Source organism: Martes martes, assembly GCF_963455335.1.
Source record: "Martes martes genome assembly, chromosome: 11".
Taxonomy (NCBI): Eukaryota; Metazoa; Chordata; class Mammalia; order Carnivora; family Mustelidae; genus Martes; species Martes martes.
In genome coordinates, this window is record NC_137899.1 from 14315385 (window position 1) to 14332650 (window position 17266).

Below are 17266 nucleotides of genomic sequence, written 5' to 3' on the forward strand. Positions count from 1 at the left end.
TATATTCAAGAAACTTACTCTAAGGAAAGAGTAGAGCTGTGCACCAAGTCTTAATTCATAGATCTTCATTAGGGTTTTATTTTGAAAATAAAAACAATACTCACCGATGAGGTTCAACTACACTCTACACAACCCCTCCATCTACACTCCCCTTCTGCACGCCCGGTCTATACCCCCTGTCCATCTGTACTTCCCTGGCCGTCTACACTCCCCATGCATCTACACCTGCATCCATCTCTAACCCCCATCTTACCCCGTCCATCTACCCCCCACCCACCTACACCCTCCATCCATGTACACCCCCATCCATCTATACCCTCCCATTCATACATCTTCTCCTGCCTTCTGTTTAAATCTGACCCTTCTTCAGGGCAGCCTAAGTTTATCCTCTCAAGCAGACATTCGCAGCTGACACAAGGCTGTTAATTCCCCTGTCTTCTCAGTGCCCTTAGCTGTTTCTGTCCAAATCTACTCATTTTTGATATTTCATTGTGGGTGACCTTTTGTGGTAACTTTAACATTCACAAGCTGTCTTGAAGTCTGCTTCTTTGACTCACCAGAATGACAGAGTGCATATTCAGGAATCTGTGCTCTACATGGACTGTCATTCTTAGAGCCCCTGGAGCCCACCACTAGGCATGAACCCAGAGTGAATCAGCCCTTTGTTGAGTAATTGAATGAGGGGGAAGGTATGAGGAATGACTGTTGATGAGAGTCCCAGAGAAGTGGTGCTCTAGGAAGACTTTCCTGCAAACAGAAGAGTGAGCCACTCCCTCTGCGGTGTTGTCCCAGGACTTGCCATCTCACCTTCCATCCAGCTGCTGCTTTAGTCAGTTTCCTCCACTGCAGGTCCTCTCCATGCCACTGCCTTAGACATGGCTAGAGGCTGCAAGCAAGCATGGCCTGCAGATGATCTGTAAGATCCTTGACCTCAGAGCATAGGTCTGCCTTCTTCACCGGGCTCTCATCTCCTAGGCTGTTGGTCTGACCCTCCCAAGTAGTTACTAGTTCCCTAAACATCCTGTGTCAGGATTTTCTTTATTAATATATGTATGTGTACCTATCTATCTGTCTATACATCCATCTATCTACAGATACACAGAGACACATACACATACACACAATGGATATTATTCAGTCATAAGAAAGGTTATACCACTTGGGAATAACTATTAGGGTATCCCTTTAGGGTATCATTCTGAGTGAAGTAAACCAGACAGTGAAGAACATATGTCCTGCTTAATCATAATGTTCAATACCTACAGTGACCATGTGTCCCTGAATTCACCTTTTTCATTTTGTTGTGAAATAATGCATAAAATGACCTATGTGTTTGTGTGTGTATATGTATCCTACCTCTAAGCATTACCGGTTGATGGACACTGGGATTGCTTTCATATCTTGGCTGCTGTGAAGAACGCTGCCATGAACAAGGCAGTGCCTGCATCTCTCCAAGATCCTGTTTTCATTTCCTTCAGAAATCGACCCAGCAGTAGGATTGCTGGATCCAGTGGTAGTTCTGTTTTTAACTTTTTTTTTATTAATTTATTTTTTTTATTTTTTATTTTTTTAAAGATTTTATTTATTTATTTGACACAGAGAGAGAGAGATCACAAGTAGGCAGAGAAGCAGGCAGCGAGGAGGAAGCAGGCTCCCCGCTGAGCAGAGAGCCCGACTCGGGGCTCGATCCCAGGACCCTGGGACCATGACCTGAGCCGAAGGCAGAGGTTTTAACCCACTGAGCCACCCAGGCGCCCCTGTTTTTAACTTTTTGAGGGCTTTTCCACACTGGCTACACCCACTTATAATCCCACCAACAGGGCACGAGGGGTCCCTTTTCTCCACATCCTTGCCCATACTTGTTACCTCTTTTTGATGATAGCCCTTCTGACAGGTGTGAGGTGATACTGCATCATATCACATGTGGAATCTGAATCAAAAAGGCAAACTCATAGAAATAGAGAGTGGGAAAGTGGATACCAGGGCCCAGGAGGTGGGGGAATTAGGGAGAGGTTGGTTAAAAGGTTACCCATAGCTATATAACACTATATTATATAAGTGAAATTTGCCGAGAGAGTAGAAATGTTCACACACAAGATAAATGTATAAGGTGATATCTGTGTTAATTAACTAGATGGGGGGAACCCCTCACAATTGTATATCAGGTCATCACAATGCACTCTTTAAATATCTTACCATTTTATTTATCAGTTAAACCTCAGTAAATGAAAAAAATGAAGGAAACACAAACAAACTAGTCTTATAAGGTAAAAAATAAATAAGTGAAACATGGTAGGAATTTAAGGTATAGGTTAAACTGTAGAAAAAGTAATTTTACTAATGGGATGCATATAGTACTTCCCTAATATTTCATCTCTGAATCTCAATTTTTATCTTTCATTTTGTTAAAATTCTAAACCACCTGATTTCATCAGAAACCACAGAAATAATGATACTCGTGCTTAAGCAGAATTTCTTGACTAACAGTACATGCTTTTCTATTGGTTTTCCTCCTTTTGGGTCCAAATACAGGTTCTCCACTGATTAATTGCAAGACCCTAGACATTGAATCTCTCCATGCCTCAGTTAACCAGACAGTATACTGAGGCTCACTGACTTGGGGGTGGTTACAAGAATGAAGTGAGGGAATATGTAAAATGTTTCAATGGCTGCTCTTTCTGGCGTCTTTAATGAGGATGGAACATTTGTCCATCCGGCTTATTGGAATCCTGCTTACCACAAGGCACAAGGAAATGGGAAGCACCCTTTCCTCTATCTGTTCATGTCATTGCTTAAAGATTTTATTCATTTATTTGAGAGAAAGGAAGAGAGACAGAGAGAGAGCGTGAGCATGGGGGGAGAGGTAGAGGGAGAGGAAGAATCAGGCTCTGTTCTAGGCAGGGAGCCCGATGTGGGACTCTATCACAGGACCCTGGGATCATGACCTGAGCTGAAGGCAGACGCTTAACCACCTGAACCACCCGGCACCCCCCAAATAAGTATTCAAATTACAATCCCCTTCCCCCCCCCGCCCCGAGAATATGTTTTTTCCATATATCTGCCTTATCTAATGTTTCTGGCATCTAAGTCCTTACTTGGGATTTGGAATCTAGTGAACCAGTCAGGATTCTGGAGTTATTTTTGAGAATGTTATTGAAACAAGAACATGAGTTAAAGTAGTAAATTACTAGATGGATTCAGAAGGGTTCAATTAATAGAGTCCAAAGGGCCCTCACTGAGACTAAAGGGAGCCCATAAAGGAGGTGCCAGCCTGAATCCGAAAGTGCTGCTGGGTATGCTAACTATTAGAGACCTAAGACTGTCCCGTCCCGGTACACCTCCACCCCATGGATTTGCTTCACAAACGTGTGAGATATTGTTATTGAAGAGCTTGTGTTTCTATTTGCTCAGTGAAAGCACACTCTTACTTTGAGGAATTACAGTGAACTGATAGGTTTTCCGTTTCCTCCACCAAACATATTTCAGAATCCAAATACATGGTACCAAAACGAGACCACGCATAGGGTATAAAAATGAAAGGTAAACTTCTCTATCTCTGGCCCTTTACAAGATACACGTCTAAAATACAAACATTCTTAGGGCTGTGCTTCCAAAAGCGTTCTCCCTGCACTAGCAGCCTCCGTGTCACTGAGAACTTGCTAGAAATGCAAATCCTCCGTCCCCGCCTGGGACCTGCTGAATCAGAAACACATCTCCAGCTGCGCTGCACAGGTGAGAGCCATGTTCCGCAGGTGTCAGCTGCGTTAGGAGAGGTTCTGCTCCAAACCAGAAGATTTGGTCCGGTGTTAGTCAACATCACAGGAAGAAAACATCAGAGGAAGGAATGCATTTATTTAAGATTTTATCACCTTTAAAATTACAGTTCTGCTGACTGATCTTTCCTTGCCCTTCTCTCCACTCTGTGTCTCCACATGGTAGACGGGTCGGGTTTTACGTCAACACTTTCAAAAACGTTTCCAGCCTCGAGGCCAAGTTTCATAAGGAAATTGCAGTGGTGAGTAGTAATGATTATTTTTACTCGTGGAATAGAAAATGAACGGTTTTTTTTCTCTGAAAGCGCATGAAATGGTGCCGCAGCAGCATCTGTGTGTGTGTTTTCATGGTGCGTTACTACACTCAGTGGTGTTGCTCTGATGTTGTGTAGTGACCACATAGTTCTGTTTTGTCCATATTTTATCTCTGGGTGTACAGACAGGCTCCCAGGAATCACAGCCTGTGTCCGTTTCTCTTCTGAGATGCTTTTTCTCTGTGTCCCACTCTCACGGTCTTGTTTTGCTTTGTTCTCAGTCAGCTTTGAAAGTTGGTGTTCAAGCAGTACTTCTTAGGCTGAGGAGGAATGGGTATCTGAACGTTCAGACAATCAGCCTTCCTGTCATCCGCTAAAGTCTGAGTTCAGCAGGGTAGTTGTATGACTTTATCTCTAGTAGAGTCAGTGGGAGCAATAAGTTTTTGTTTTCTGTTCTGTCCTCTGATTAATGGATATATTTTGTTTTTTTAAAGGTTTATTTGTGTTGTGGCCTTTCACTTTTGACATGAGTTTTAAATTGCCCATTTGTAGAATTTAAGTTGTCCGGAGACCATCCATAGCACGTAAGATTCTCAGTAGACAGTTCCTTTCTTGGAGCAGTAGCCTGAATTGACCTCAGAATGACTTAACAGCTAATACACAAATGGTCTCTGTCCCTCTAGCTTTGCCACAAATTGTATGAAGTGATGACGAAGCTGGGTGACCAGCACGCTGATAAGGCCTTCACCATTCAAGGAGCTCCCAGGTAGGCTGTTTTCATCGTAGCCAAGTTATGTCTATTCACCTTTAACATAATGCTTGTTGCAATTTCTGTAGTCTGCACAAGCCTATGCTATTTTACTCATTCTAGAAAAATCTAAAACTAGGGAGACTTTCCATATTGAGGCTGACAGCAGCCTCGTTCTGTGCTTGTATGTTGACCTTTAGCTTTCAGATTTACTCAGTGTGGGTGTCTGTCGTGGTCACAATAGAATTGTCCATTTTCTAGGAGACCTGTCAACAGTTGTGTAGATTTTTAACATATAATTTCTAGTCATGCACTTGTTAACTTTCTTTGGAGAAGAAAGGAATTCCCCAAACACACGACACTGAGTCCTTATACTTATCGTTGGTGCTGGCATCTTTAATGGTCCATTTTGGGAAAGGAAAGGGTGTAGGTGAGACCTCACCACCATCCTACCTCTTAACTTGACCTTTCCAACACTGCATTGTTTTGATTCTTTTACACATTGTTTTGTGGTATCAAAGGCCCAGCTATCCATAAGCAGATCATCTACCTTTCTAGGACCTGGCTTCCCACCAGCTTTCTCCTGTGATTTTGGAATCCCTTTAATCCATCCTTCTCAGGCATTATATACTCAAGGAATGCGGGCTAATGGTCCTTGGGTTGGAAGTAAGAAGATCCAGCTTTCCAGTTTCTGACTATACAGTTAACTTACTTTGCCTTCCTTAAGTGCGTCCAGTTAATTCTCTGGTTAAAGATCTCTCTCTCTCTCTTTATTTTTTTTTAATCAGCAGGAAAAAAAAGATGGTATTGAACTAAATGGTTTGTAAGGTATTATTTGCATTTTTAATGTCAATCAACATAAATACTCATACACACACATTTATAAAAACACACACTCCTGCACAGGTGCCCCCATCACCCTATGTTCAGACCTCTCTGGAGAGAGCTGATTTTCTTCTTTGATGTTCTTTGTATTATCCATACTCATCATAGTATCTGTTACAGAGCTATATGAAATAAGCATTTAGTATCTTTTATTTTTCTAAGGAAAAGGACATTCCCTAAGAGAATACATGAAATGACTACTGCTTCCTCTGTAGTATTTCAGTATGAACTTGAAACAAAGAGAAAGTTGTAATAAGAGCGTCAAAATGACATCGGGTATTTTAACAATGACGTACATGAAAAAATTAAGGGTTACTCCCTCATAAAGACATGAGAAGGACAACTGTGTCTGAAAATCTCAATATTGCTGAATTAGATAAAACGAAGAGAAAATGGGGTCATGACCACTTAACAAATGTTCCTTTCATTTTTTTACATCATTCCTCTGCAGAACGAGGTGGTGAGTGAGCTCAGTGGTTGCCCTATTGAGCATAGACTGGGGCCGTGCTTCCCGGCAGAGGCCATGATTGCTGGCACAGAGCCTCAATCATGCGGCTCATCCGTGTTCTCCGCAGGACCCACTCCCTTGAATATGTAGACCATGCTGTGGTGTGTGAGCTTACTTACTTTGGGGTATAGACCCTATTCCCTCAATCTGTAGACATTAGAAAGACTTAGAGAGTAGGATGTGTCCTCAGTGCCCTCCTGGTCATTGCATTTGAGCTGGTCCCAGGCATCTGGCCTGGTGCCAGGAACATGGTGGGTTCCCAGGAGACATTATTGACTCTCTGCCTTCACATAATTTGTTTGCACATGTCAGGTGTCTGAGCCAAGCCTTTGTTTTATAAGGTGTAGAAAGAGGAACAGCTAATGAATTTATTTCCAAATGTTATCAGAAAAGACTCCTATAAAGTCTCTTTTTTAAAGATTTTATTTATTTATTTGAGAGAGAGCACACACAAGTCAGGGCAAGAGCAGAGGGTGAAGCAGACTCCCCACCGATCAGGGAGCCCAATGCAGGACTTGATCCCAGGGCCCTGAGATCGTGACCTGAGCCGAAGGCAGTCACTTAACTGACTGAGCCACACGGGCGCCCCTGACTCATATAAAATCTTAGCACTATCCGGAGGACACCTTTAACATCAGATTTATAATTTTCAGGGTAGATTTTTTTATAGATTATGACGTAGCAAGATTTTCTTGTAAACCAAAAGTGAAAGTAATTCAGCTAAGTCAGCTCACACTTGGAAAATTCTTGCAGAGTCTGTTTGGCACAATGGAAAGAACAGAGGGTTTGCCTTCCCAAGGCTTAAACTCAGACCCACCAAATTGCTGAGTGACTTTAGGGGTTTTTAACCTCTCTGTGCCCCACTCTACTACCTATAAAGTGGGGACAGTGATGAATGGGTGTTGCAACGGTTAGCGATAATATGAATGAATGGGGTCTGGCACACAGACCACAGACAATAATGGTACCAGTTTCACCAACACTGTCAGTAACTGCCAGAATTAATTTAGAAGGGGACTACATGACAGACAGAACCAGATGTTCTCAGGATTCCTCTGAGACGGAGGACCCTGGAAAGTAAGTGCTGTTCTGTAGAAGGCTCATCGCTGACTCTCGTGTGTTCATCTAGCGATTCTGGTCCTCTCCGCATCGCAAAGACACCATCACCGCCCGAGGAGGCCTCACCCATCCCGAGCCCGACAGCTAGTCCCAATCACACGCTGGCACCTGCATCTCCCGCACCAGCCAGGCCTAGGTCACCTTCACAGGTAGGAAGAGGTGAAATGTCCTGGGGAGAATGCAAGAACTGGGGGTGAGGTGATCCCATCTGGGATAATCCCATAGTGCTGGGGCATTAAAAGGAGTTTCCTGTTGGGGAGACTTGGAGGCTGTGGGCATTGTGATGGTTGCTAAGGAATCAACCTCTCCAACTTGGATTCCTGTTTTCTCACATCCCCTGTGTTCGGGTGTGTTGAGACTTCTCTCCACAACCTCAGCTTCCTTAGGCTCATGTGCACTCCTCTCCTCCCAGCTCTCGCTCTCAGAAGGGCCCAATCAACGTCACCTTCTCCCTGGACATTCCCTCCTTCTAGCACTTTTGGTCACACTTGTAGAAACTCTGGCCAAGAAAGCTTCACAGCTTGGTTTATATGCCATTTTACATCTTCTCATATCACCCACAGTATGCGGCACATGAGTAGACAATCATCAAAAGTATCTGGAACAAGCAATTGAGAAAAACAGCGAGGGCTGGAAAAGGTCAACACAGAAAAACATTGCCACCCTTGTCTTCCCCACTTGGGGTGAAGGTGAAATTCCTACAGCAAGAGTTGAAGTTCAAGTCTTTGAAACTAAGGGAAGTGGTGAGAAGATCCATGGGATAGATCTGTGAAGTCCTTACTTCTCAAAACACTCTAGTGGAAAGTGAAATGCATGTTCTCTGTGGGTGATCTCATGGAGTCCAGTGAAAAGCTTTCCTGATTATAGTGTCAAAATTCTAATTTCTTGCTGAAATGAGGAATCCGTTTTGGTTGACTTCACAAAGGGGCAGCCCTAGTTTAACTTGAGAGGCGTAGGTACCTGGCCCTGGCCCTGCGTGCAGGGCTGGCTTCCAAGGACATGGGGTTGCACTCGCTGAGTGATTCTCAGGGGGCCCTTACTTGTGGGTGCTCCCAGAGTCACCTAGGCAGACAGCATTCTCTACTCAGTCAGGTCCCTTTTTTCTCTGTGTATATCTAAATGTCAGTCACTGCTGTATGTCTGCCCAGCTCTGTTCAGGTGGCATTTCTACACAACTCAGATGCCATCTTTGGCCAAATTAATTTGCTTGTGTCTCTCATGTTTTGTAGACAAGGAAGGGGCCTCCCGTCCCACCGCTGCCTAAAGTCACCCCAACAAAGGAACTCCAGCAGGAGAACATCATCAGTTTCTTCGAGGACAACTTTGTTCCAGAAATCAGCGTGACGACACCTTCACAGGTAAGTGCCTGCTGCAGAGCTGGGATGAGCACACAGGTACCAGGGCAGAGGGATCCTCAGGGACCAGCTTTCAAGGTGCCAGATGTCAGAGCCAGCAGCATCACTTCCGGTCTCCTCCAGGTTGACCTTAATCACTTGGTATGTCTAAAGCATTCTCAAATGGGAGGCATACACACAGTTTTTGGAAATACTGAAAAGTGTAAAATGAAGAATTTTAACGATAACTTACGCCATACTGCCCTCACCTAGACACTAATGCACTTTGGTGTGTTTTCCTTCAGGCTTTGATTTCTAGGTGTGTACTGATTCCATATCACAACATCCAGATTGTATTGTTATGGATTCCTGACTTTTCTACTTCAGCTTTTTGAACACTTTTTTCATGTCATAATATTGTCTCTTCCAAAGAAAATGTGAAAGCAGAGTATTCTCTCTGATGGATGGACCAGCCCGTGATTGTGGTCACAGGTCATTTTGATTTCCTGTTTCTTCACCAGCACTTCTATGAATGTCAATATTTACACCCTCAGTTATTTCTTTTACATTGTGTCCTGGTAGAGAATAGGAAAATGAAGTTGAAAGAGGTGACTATTTCAAGCTGTTTGGTGTTCAGCACAAGTAACCGTATCCATTTACATGATTTGGCAAAGACACCTGGGTGCACCTGCTCCGGCTCCAGCTCCCTTGGTAGGCTGCAGACCCCTCTCTGCTAGCCACTTGGTCGTCCTGTTGCCTCAAGAATGAAGATTCTTCACCTCCAGAGCTGTTCCTCATGCCATTGAAGCTATTTTTTTAAGAGTGAGAGTCCCCAGAAACATCCTGTTAATGTTACTTATCCCTGGTGGTCTCAGGATCAGAAATAATACCGACATCTTGCAAGAGTTGTGAGTGCAGTGCTGTAATTACTGAGTATGTCCAAAACAACACTGTGTATCACATGCTAATTACAATCACATCCTACTGATAATAACAGAAATAATGTGCTAATCACAGAGAGTTCAGGAAATAGAAACTCAGAAGAAACACAAATCAAAATATGTCATTGCTATTTTAAGGGCATTTTTGAATAAATGCAATAACTTTTAGCTATTCTTTCCTTCCATGTTTGGTAGGAGATGGTGAATTTGGTAAGGTAATGGGGCCTTGACATGTGATTTAGCAGCTCCTTTGAAGGGGGAGACGTGCACGTTGATGAGTACATGGACAGATGATGTCTGTGGCTCCACAGATGCCTCCAGAGATAGCGGTCTCGGAGTCAGGTGATCTTACCAGGCACCAGCCTTTGCGTGGACCCCAAACTCCAGTTTTCATTTCCAACGTGTCCTCTCCCTTTGATTTGCTAGTAGCTCGGATTCCTTCTCTTTCTTGCGACATCAGTTTTCAGACTGAGAGGTTCAAGGTGATCATATCCTTATCCTTACTCAAGTTGCTTGCCTCTGCACCCTTGAATAGCATGCTTTCAATCCCATCCACTAACAGAATGTGCTCACCTAGAAGCCACATGGCCTTGGCTGAAGACACCCCCACTTAGCACTGGAGGCAACCAAAGTCGCGGCAACATGGCATGTAGATGAGTTTTAAAGCACAGCTGGGGGCTCAAGACAGTTCCTTCCTTTAAAATGTTTTGTTATTTGCAGTTGGCTGGCTCACATAAGGGTCTTTGGTGGTAGGGAAAAAAAAGAAAGTTCTTTTTAAAATCACAAATGCTAGAAGAGTCTCTGAAGTACTTCTAAGAGTGTGAACGTTCTCAATACTGAGCAGCAGTCACGGGGAAAGTCAGGAGTCCCGGACAGAGGGAGAGGAGGCACCTGTCAAAGCAGAAAAGGCTTGGGCTGGGGCTGCCACAGGGACGCATCTGACTAGAGGGCACCCTGCCCCAGCCTGGCTGGTTTTGGTGCATTGCTCCAAAGCCCTGGGGAGGGAAGGAAGACATGTCTCCCCACCCTCTGGACCTTTATAACATGCTTGTTGGGTGTCCCCTCCAGTGTGCTAGGTAATTTGGAAAGCACTAACCACCAGAGACCTTGTGGAGGTGCATTTTGGGGATTCAGCTTCATTTATGTTATGTTTTCATTAGGAGGAGGGAGAAGGGGGTTTCTGTGTTTGGTTTTTTTTCCCACATTTGAAGCAGTGTGGCTCCCGTGTGAACCGTGTGAACCACAGAGTGTGACCAGAAGCATCTCCATAGACTAAGCTGCTGTTCATCTCAGGTCACCATGTCAAGAGAGGGCGTGAGGCAGGGATTTATGTTTCAGTCCACTTTCTCCCCTAATGAGTGATATGATATGGCTTTATTCAAAATTGTACAGATGTTGCCTTTCCCTGAAGCTTCTTGACTATTTCCTCAGTTCTTGTTCCTCTATAGATATGCTCAGATATGTGTTCTTTCACCCCTTTTGGGTCACATGCAGCAGTTTCTGAGTCGGCAGATCCAGGGTGGGGCCAAGAATCTGTATTCCTCACAAGTGACGCTGATGCTGCTGTCGTGGGATCACACTGTGAGAACCACTGTGATAGGCCAGGATTTCCAAATGTATGGCCGTGAACAAAGTACCACAGTGAATGAACAGATTTCTTCCAGGGAAATATCAAGCTGAGTCAAGGGTATATCGTGACTGACCACTTAAAAATAGTGTGACTTGAAATACTCCATATTTTGCCCTGTTGGACTCACACATACACGTGCATGCTTGTAATATCAGATATGTTGATCAGACTATATGTCAAGCTACGTATTCTAAGTGAATGGATGGTCTCATCAAGACTTTAATGTTTTTATTTTATTTTTATTTAATTTAGTTTATTTATTTCGTGGGCAGCAAAGCAAGTTTTATTGAGTGATAGCAAAGTGATAGTACAAAGCTCCTGAAGAGGGAGGGGGCCCAAGAGGGTTGCCCTTGGGACTATACTGTTTTTAAACATGCACAGGTAAATGATGAAAAAGAATAAATAGAAATGCCAGGAGAAAATGAGATGCCAGTTGCATGGAAGCAGAGTATTGGAATTTAGCAAGCTGAGATGTATCTGAAAAGCTTTCCTCCCAGATACATGTATTTATAGTAATAGGGAGTGGTCCCTTTCAGTTTTATGTTGGGATTTTTACAAAGCTTATTACGGCATTCTACATCGAACAGATAGGTCTGTGTTCCCAGTTTGCTGTTTTTACCCTGAGCTCAGTGGGGAACAACAATGTTTGTATTAATCCCACCCACAAGTTCCAGATGTGGTGACTGAGATATTCCTCACGTCCGATGGATTTGTATGTCCCATCCACCAGGCTTCATTTCAGTGACAGTCTCTCTTGAGTTTGTCTTGGGATTTTGAAAGGAATCCATCAGACCTACAGAGCCCTCTATTGGTCCCAGACTTTAACTCTATCATAGAATCTTCTCCGGGAGATTTCCTTGCCTGCTAATAGGGAGAGATCCGTGTATCAACACCAAAGGGCTAACCTTGCTTCTCTGGTTCTGTGTTTACAAAAATGAAACTGCCAGGGGACAGACCCAGCCCTTTCTATTTTTCCCTCCCAAGAAACTAAATAGGAATGTGTGTGTGTGTGTGTGTGTGTGTGTGTGTGTGTGTGTTTCCTGCACTATTAAAACAGCATTTTCCATCAAGTCCCATAAAATGCTGTGGAAAGGGGTCCTGGTCATAGGGGGCTGGGAGGGGCTGCATCTCCTTTTCTTTACATACTTTATGTTAGTGTGTTCAAGGCTCTGAGAAGTTCTGCAACAAAAGCCCTGCTTGTTTAAATCAGAGTTTCTCTAACAGTCTCCCTTCCATCCCAAAGTACTACTGTTCCAGGGAAATGGGCGTTTGGTGAAACACGTTTAAGAAGTAAGATTTAGAAGGTATTATGTCCCTAGAAACCAAATTTATGGCATATACGTAGGATTTTAACAGATCAAGACAGAAAAGGCAATCATATATTTATGCACAGAGGTATACACACATGCAAGGTTGTTTCTTTTTTCCTTCAAACAAAGTTTTGGACTGCTTTCTCTTCTGACTTTAATTCCATTCATGTTCACTCTCCTTTCCCACTGGGGCTTTCCATAGGGACTGGGGGCTCTGAGCAAATATTGGGGGGGAGGCCCTCTGTCCATATAACCAGTTTGAGTCACTTGAACGCATCAGCAATAATCTGGCGGTCAGTCTCATGGGATTCCACACATGAAATGCCATGCTGGCCAGTGGGAGCAGTCTGCTCACCAGCCACCCTCTTGGAAACAAACCTAGCTACCACATTCCAGGACAACTGGGTGGGCATGAGCCCCAGAGTTCCTCCATATAGAGCAGGGTCCCAGAGTGCTACAAAGAGGAAAGGTGGGGGCCAGGCCCATGTGGGTCCTGGTGCAGACTTGGGGTGTCCTGACTGGATAGCCTTGCTAGCCACAGCTGCCACCAGCAGAAGACTTAGATATCAGGAAAGGTGTTCAAAAGGGTGGGGTCCCCCTGAAAGGGGCAGAGCTTGGGGCAGGGTCCCTGTTTGCCTATCTACCTCTCACTGGGCAAGAGGAAAAAGACATTACACATTTTCGAATTTTTTTTTCACAGCAGGTAATCCCCAGCTATTTGCCTAAATCTTTCCCAACAATGATGTTGCGGTTTTTTGTTCTTTGTTTTTTTTTTTCTCTTTCATACAGCGTTCTCCTTTACAAACCCAGATGGGTTATCTTTGGTCCATCTAAGCTCATTGCTCCAGGCCCATCTTGCCATTCTTGCTGGGAGCACCTGCTGTGCGGGAAGGCAAGACAACAGCAGAGCCGTGCAGTCCCGTGGCTGTGGGCGTCACGTTAACACCATTAATTTTGATACCTTTATATCTCTGCTTTCCAGCCAAATGCTGCATCTCACATCTTAAGTTCATGAAATCATCCTGTTCTTCCTAGCCAATCACCTAGAAGTAGATATTCAACTTGCTTGATAAGTTTACAGAAGGGTCTTTTTTGTCTGGTCAGTCCAGACAGAGGCAATCCTACGTGCGCGCACCACCCCCCTCCTGGTATCTGTCATCTGGTTGTGAATACCGCCCTGGCTGTGCTTTTCAACCATAGCTGTATTTGTGGGCCAGCTGCCTCTTCTTTTGGTTGATATTTTTTCAAAGTAAACACGTTAGCATTCTTGTAACACAGAAAGAATTAGTAATATGGAAACCGGAACGAGGAAAATAGTGCATTTCAGGTCCCGGTTTGTCGGTCTATTGCCCCGGTGGGTCACCCATGGCACCGTAGTTCCTGCAGCAGCCACAGCCAAGTAGTGCGGTGCACCAAGTAGTGCGTTTATCCTCTGGGGCCCTGACAATATTCTTAAACCATTGTGTAAGTTGGCCTCGCAACCTTCCAAGGTTCTCAGACTCCTGAACCTCTAACAATGCCTTGACTTTTTGCACTCCCCCTGTTTTGCGTTTTATATTCTATCTCTTTACAAAGCATCTCATGTTATAAAGCTCTTTTGAGATTTTGTGTTGTTGAGCATGGTTTCATGGTATGGGTCGAGAGTGGGCGTTAGATGGTGCAGAGAGGCCAGCAAAGGCAGGGGAGAAGGGGACGCAGAAGAATGAGTTGAGGAGAAGGGAAGGAGCTCACGATGGGGAAGCACGTTTCTGAGTATGTCCTATGCACACTGTCCTTCCATTGTGTCTTGACATCATTCCTGTGATTTACAGGCCATTATCCCTGTTCTAAAGTTGAGCAGACCTGTCCTCTTTCTGCAACACTGTGGTGCTCCTAGGGCAGACATGGAAAGCAGAAGCCTGTAGACCACACCTGCCAGCATCTTAAGCACCTGGAAGATAGTGGATACTAGATGTCCAGTAAATTGAACAAATTCATCTTAACTCTTTCTCTCCTTAATGTTCAGGATCCATGTTCTGTAGAAAAGTCTCTGGGTTTTCAATATTAGCAAAGTCCTTCAGGTTGATATATATCAGCGATATTACTAAATTCCAGATGTGGTGGTAGGAGGGTCTCTTTTCATCCAGTGGTCATCAAAGAATGTCACTTTAAGCACAAGCCCTATCCCTCTCCCCTCGGTCCCTCTTCTCAGTACTGTTGGTCGTTACCCTCTTGCTCAGAGTGTGTGCAAGGCCAGCAAGCAAACTCATGAGGTACGACACTAAGGATGGCTGTGCCATCCACCACCTTGTTTCCAAACCAACCCCCCTAGGGGAACAGTTCCTTAGAAAGTTTAGTTTGCTGTGTGTCAGCTCATGGAAACATTTGCAGGATTATATAAACAGGTAGGCACATAGACCAAATGTGGTAACATTTGTGACAAGCCCAGGTGATGGGTAAATGGATCTTCATTGTACTGTTTTAGCATTTTTATATAATAAAAGCTGTAGAACAAATACTTGACCATGTCCCACGAAATGGTTGAATGATGTCCCATTCTATGATTTCAAATCTAAATCTCTCGAGCCCCGTCAGTATACTATAGCTATTACCGTCGCTCACGTTAACTGTGATGTACCCATCTGTAGTGGTCTTCTCATAGGCTTCCGGTCATAAAGTTAAGTTCCCTTAGGCCACTGCATGTGTTACAAATGAAATGCTAAAACTTTACTCACTGTTATAAATTATAAGCTATTTTGTGACCCTTCCATAAAAGACATGTCTATGACATGAAAAATAACTCCCAGTGGGCCTTGTTCCTAAAAAGTTTATTTAAACTTTCTGTCTTAAGCTTCCTTATCTGACCTCCCTGCCTTACTGGGAAGTTATAAGTGTCCTGCAAAATATTTAGAATAGAGTAAATGTCCTCAAAATATGTTTAATAAAAGAGGGGCACCTGGGTGGCTCAGTTGGTTCAGCAACTGCCTTCGGCTCAGGTCTTGATCCCGGAGTACCGAGATCGAGCCCCAAATCGGGCTCCCAGCTCCTCGGGGAGTCTGCTTCTCCCTCTGACCTTTTCCTCTCTCATGCTCTCTCTCACTGTCTCTCTCTCAAATAAATAAATAAAATCTTTAAAAAAATATGTTTAATAAAAGAATGAAAAACTCTTGGGAAGAAATAGTACCTTTGGCTTTACTGTCATCTGGATCACTGAAATATTGTGTTACCATTAAAAATCAATGTGTGTGTGTTTGTGTGTGTGTGTGTGTGTGTGTGTGTGTGTCTGTCTGTCTGCATGCATGCATGCATGCAACCCTTGGGATGTTTTGGAGACTCTAAATGTTGTGTGACTCCTATTGTTTTTGATGTGAGGACACTTAATATCTTTTTTGGGGGGACAAATTTCAAGTGTGTAATACACTATTTTTACTTACAGTCACCATGCTAAATATTATAGATCTCTAGGACTTGCTTAACTGAAACTTTATACCCCTTAACCAGGATCTCCCTTTTCCCCTCTTAAACCCTGGCAGCCACCATTCGACTATAAATTGAAATCTCTGTTACCTGATATGATTATAAGAATAATGCCATAAAGGATGCCTTGTAAAAAACTAGTCAATTACAGAGAAGCAAAAAGTTTAAACATGTAGTGATATTTCCCAGCAAAACCCACTCTTGCGAATGTACTTTTTGTCACAGGGCCAGAGGGAGAGGAGAGACTCTTAAGCAGGCTCCACATCCAGCATAGAGCCTGATGCAGGGCTTGATCTCAAACCCTGAGATCATGACCTGAGCCCAAATCAAGAGTCATGCTTAACCAACTGAGCCACACAGGTGCCCCTAAAGTATACATTTTGATAATTTTGAAATATGTGTACACCCATGAAACCATCACCAGGATCAAGATAATGAACATACCTGTCACCCCCCAAAGCTTCTTTGTGTCTATAATCGCTCCTGTTCCTCTCCACATACTGCACTCTCTAGGCGGACACTCATCTTTCTGTCCCCGTATGTTCATTTACATTTCCTAGAATTTTGTGTACATGGAATCGTACAGAATATACCCTTTTTAGTCTGGCTTCTTTTACTCAGCATCATTATCATGAGGTTCATCCATTTTGTAGCATGTATCAGCAGGTCATTTCTTCTCTTTGCTGAGTAGTATCTCATTCTATGGACACATCAGGGTTTGAGGGATTTTTCATCTATTGACAGATATTTGGGTTGTTTCCAGGTTTTGGCTATTATATGTAAAGGTACTGTGAACATCTGTATCGAAATGTTTGTGTGTACACATGCTTTTATTTCTTTGGGTACCAGATCATATGGGAGGAATAAGTTTAACTTTTCAACTGCCAAACTTCTAAGTGATTATACTATTTTTGTTTCCATCCACATTGCGTAAGCATTTCAGATTCTCCACGTCCTTGCCAACACTTGGTATGGCTAGTTTTTTAAAATTTTAGCTGTTCTGATAAGTGTATAGTGTTATTTCATTGCAATTTAGTTTAGACTTCCCTAATGGTTAATGATGTTAGGCATCTTTTCATTTACTCATTTGACATCTGCTTACCTTCTTTATTTCCCAGCTCAACTGAGGTATAGTTGACAAATAAAAATTGTATATATTTAAGGTATACAACTTTATTTTTTGATATATGTACACATTGTGAAATAATCCTCCCAACCCAGCTAATTAACATATCCATCTCTTTAAATAGATACCTTTTTAAAAAATTATTGTTTTTGATGTGAGAAAACTCAGTATCTATTTTTTGG

The 17266-nt window shown here is 43.3% G+C and overlaps 1 protein-coding gene across 1 annotated transcript in view; it reads left to right on the forward strand.

The window, feature by feature from the left end:
- AMPH (amphiphysin) overlaps window positions 1-17266 on the forward strand; it is a gene marked incomplete at its 5' end in the record, with an annotated part of 245667 nt that overhangs the window by 166959 nt on the left and 61442 nt on the right. The window contains 4 exons of the mRNA XM_080818126.1: window positions 3940-4015; window positions 4711-4793; window positions 7298-7436; window positions 8517-8645. Of these exons, the coding sequence (XP_080674252.1) occupies window positions 3940-4015; window positions 4711-4793; window positions 7298-7436; window positions 8517-8645 (427 nt within the window). The remainder of the gene's footprint in view (window positions 1-3939; window positions 4016-4710; window positions 4794-7297; window positions 7437-8516; window positions 8646-17266) is intronic.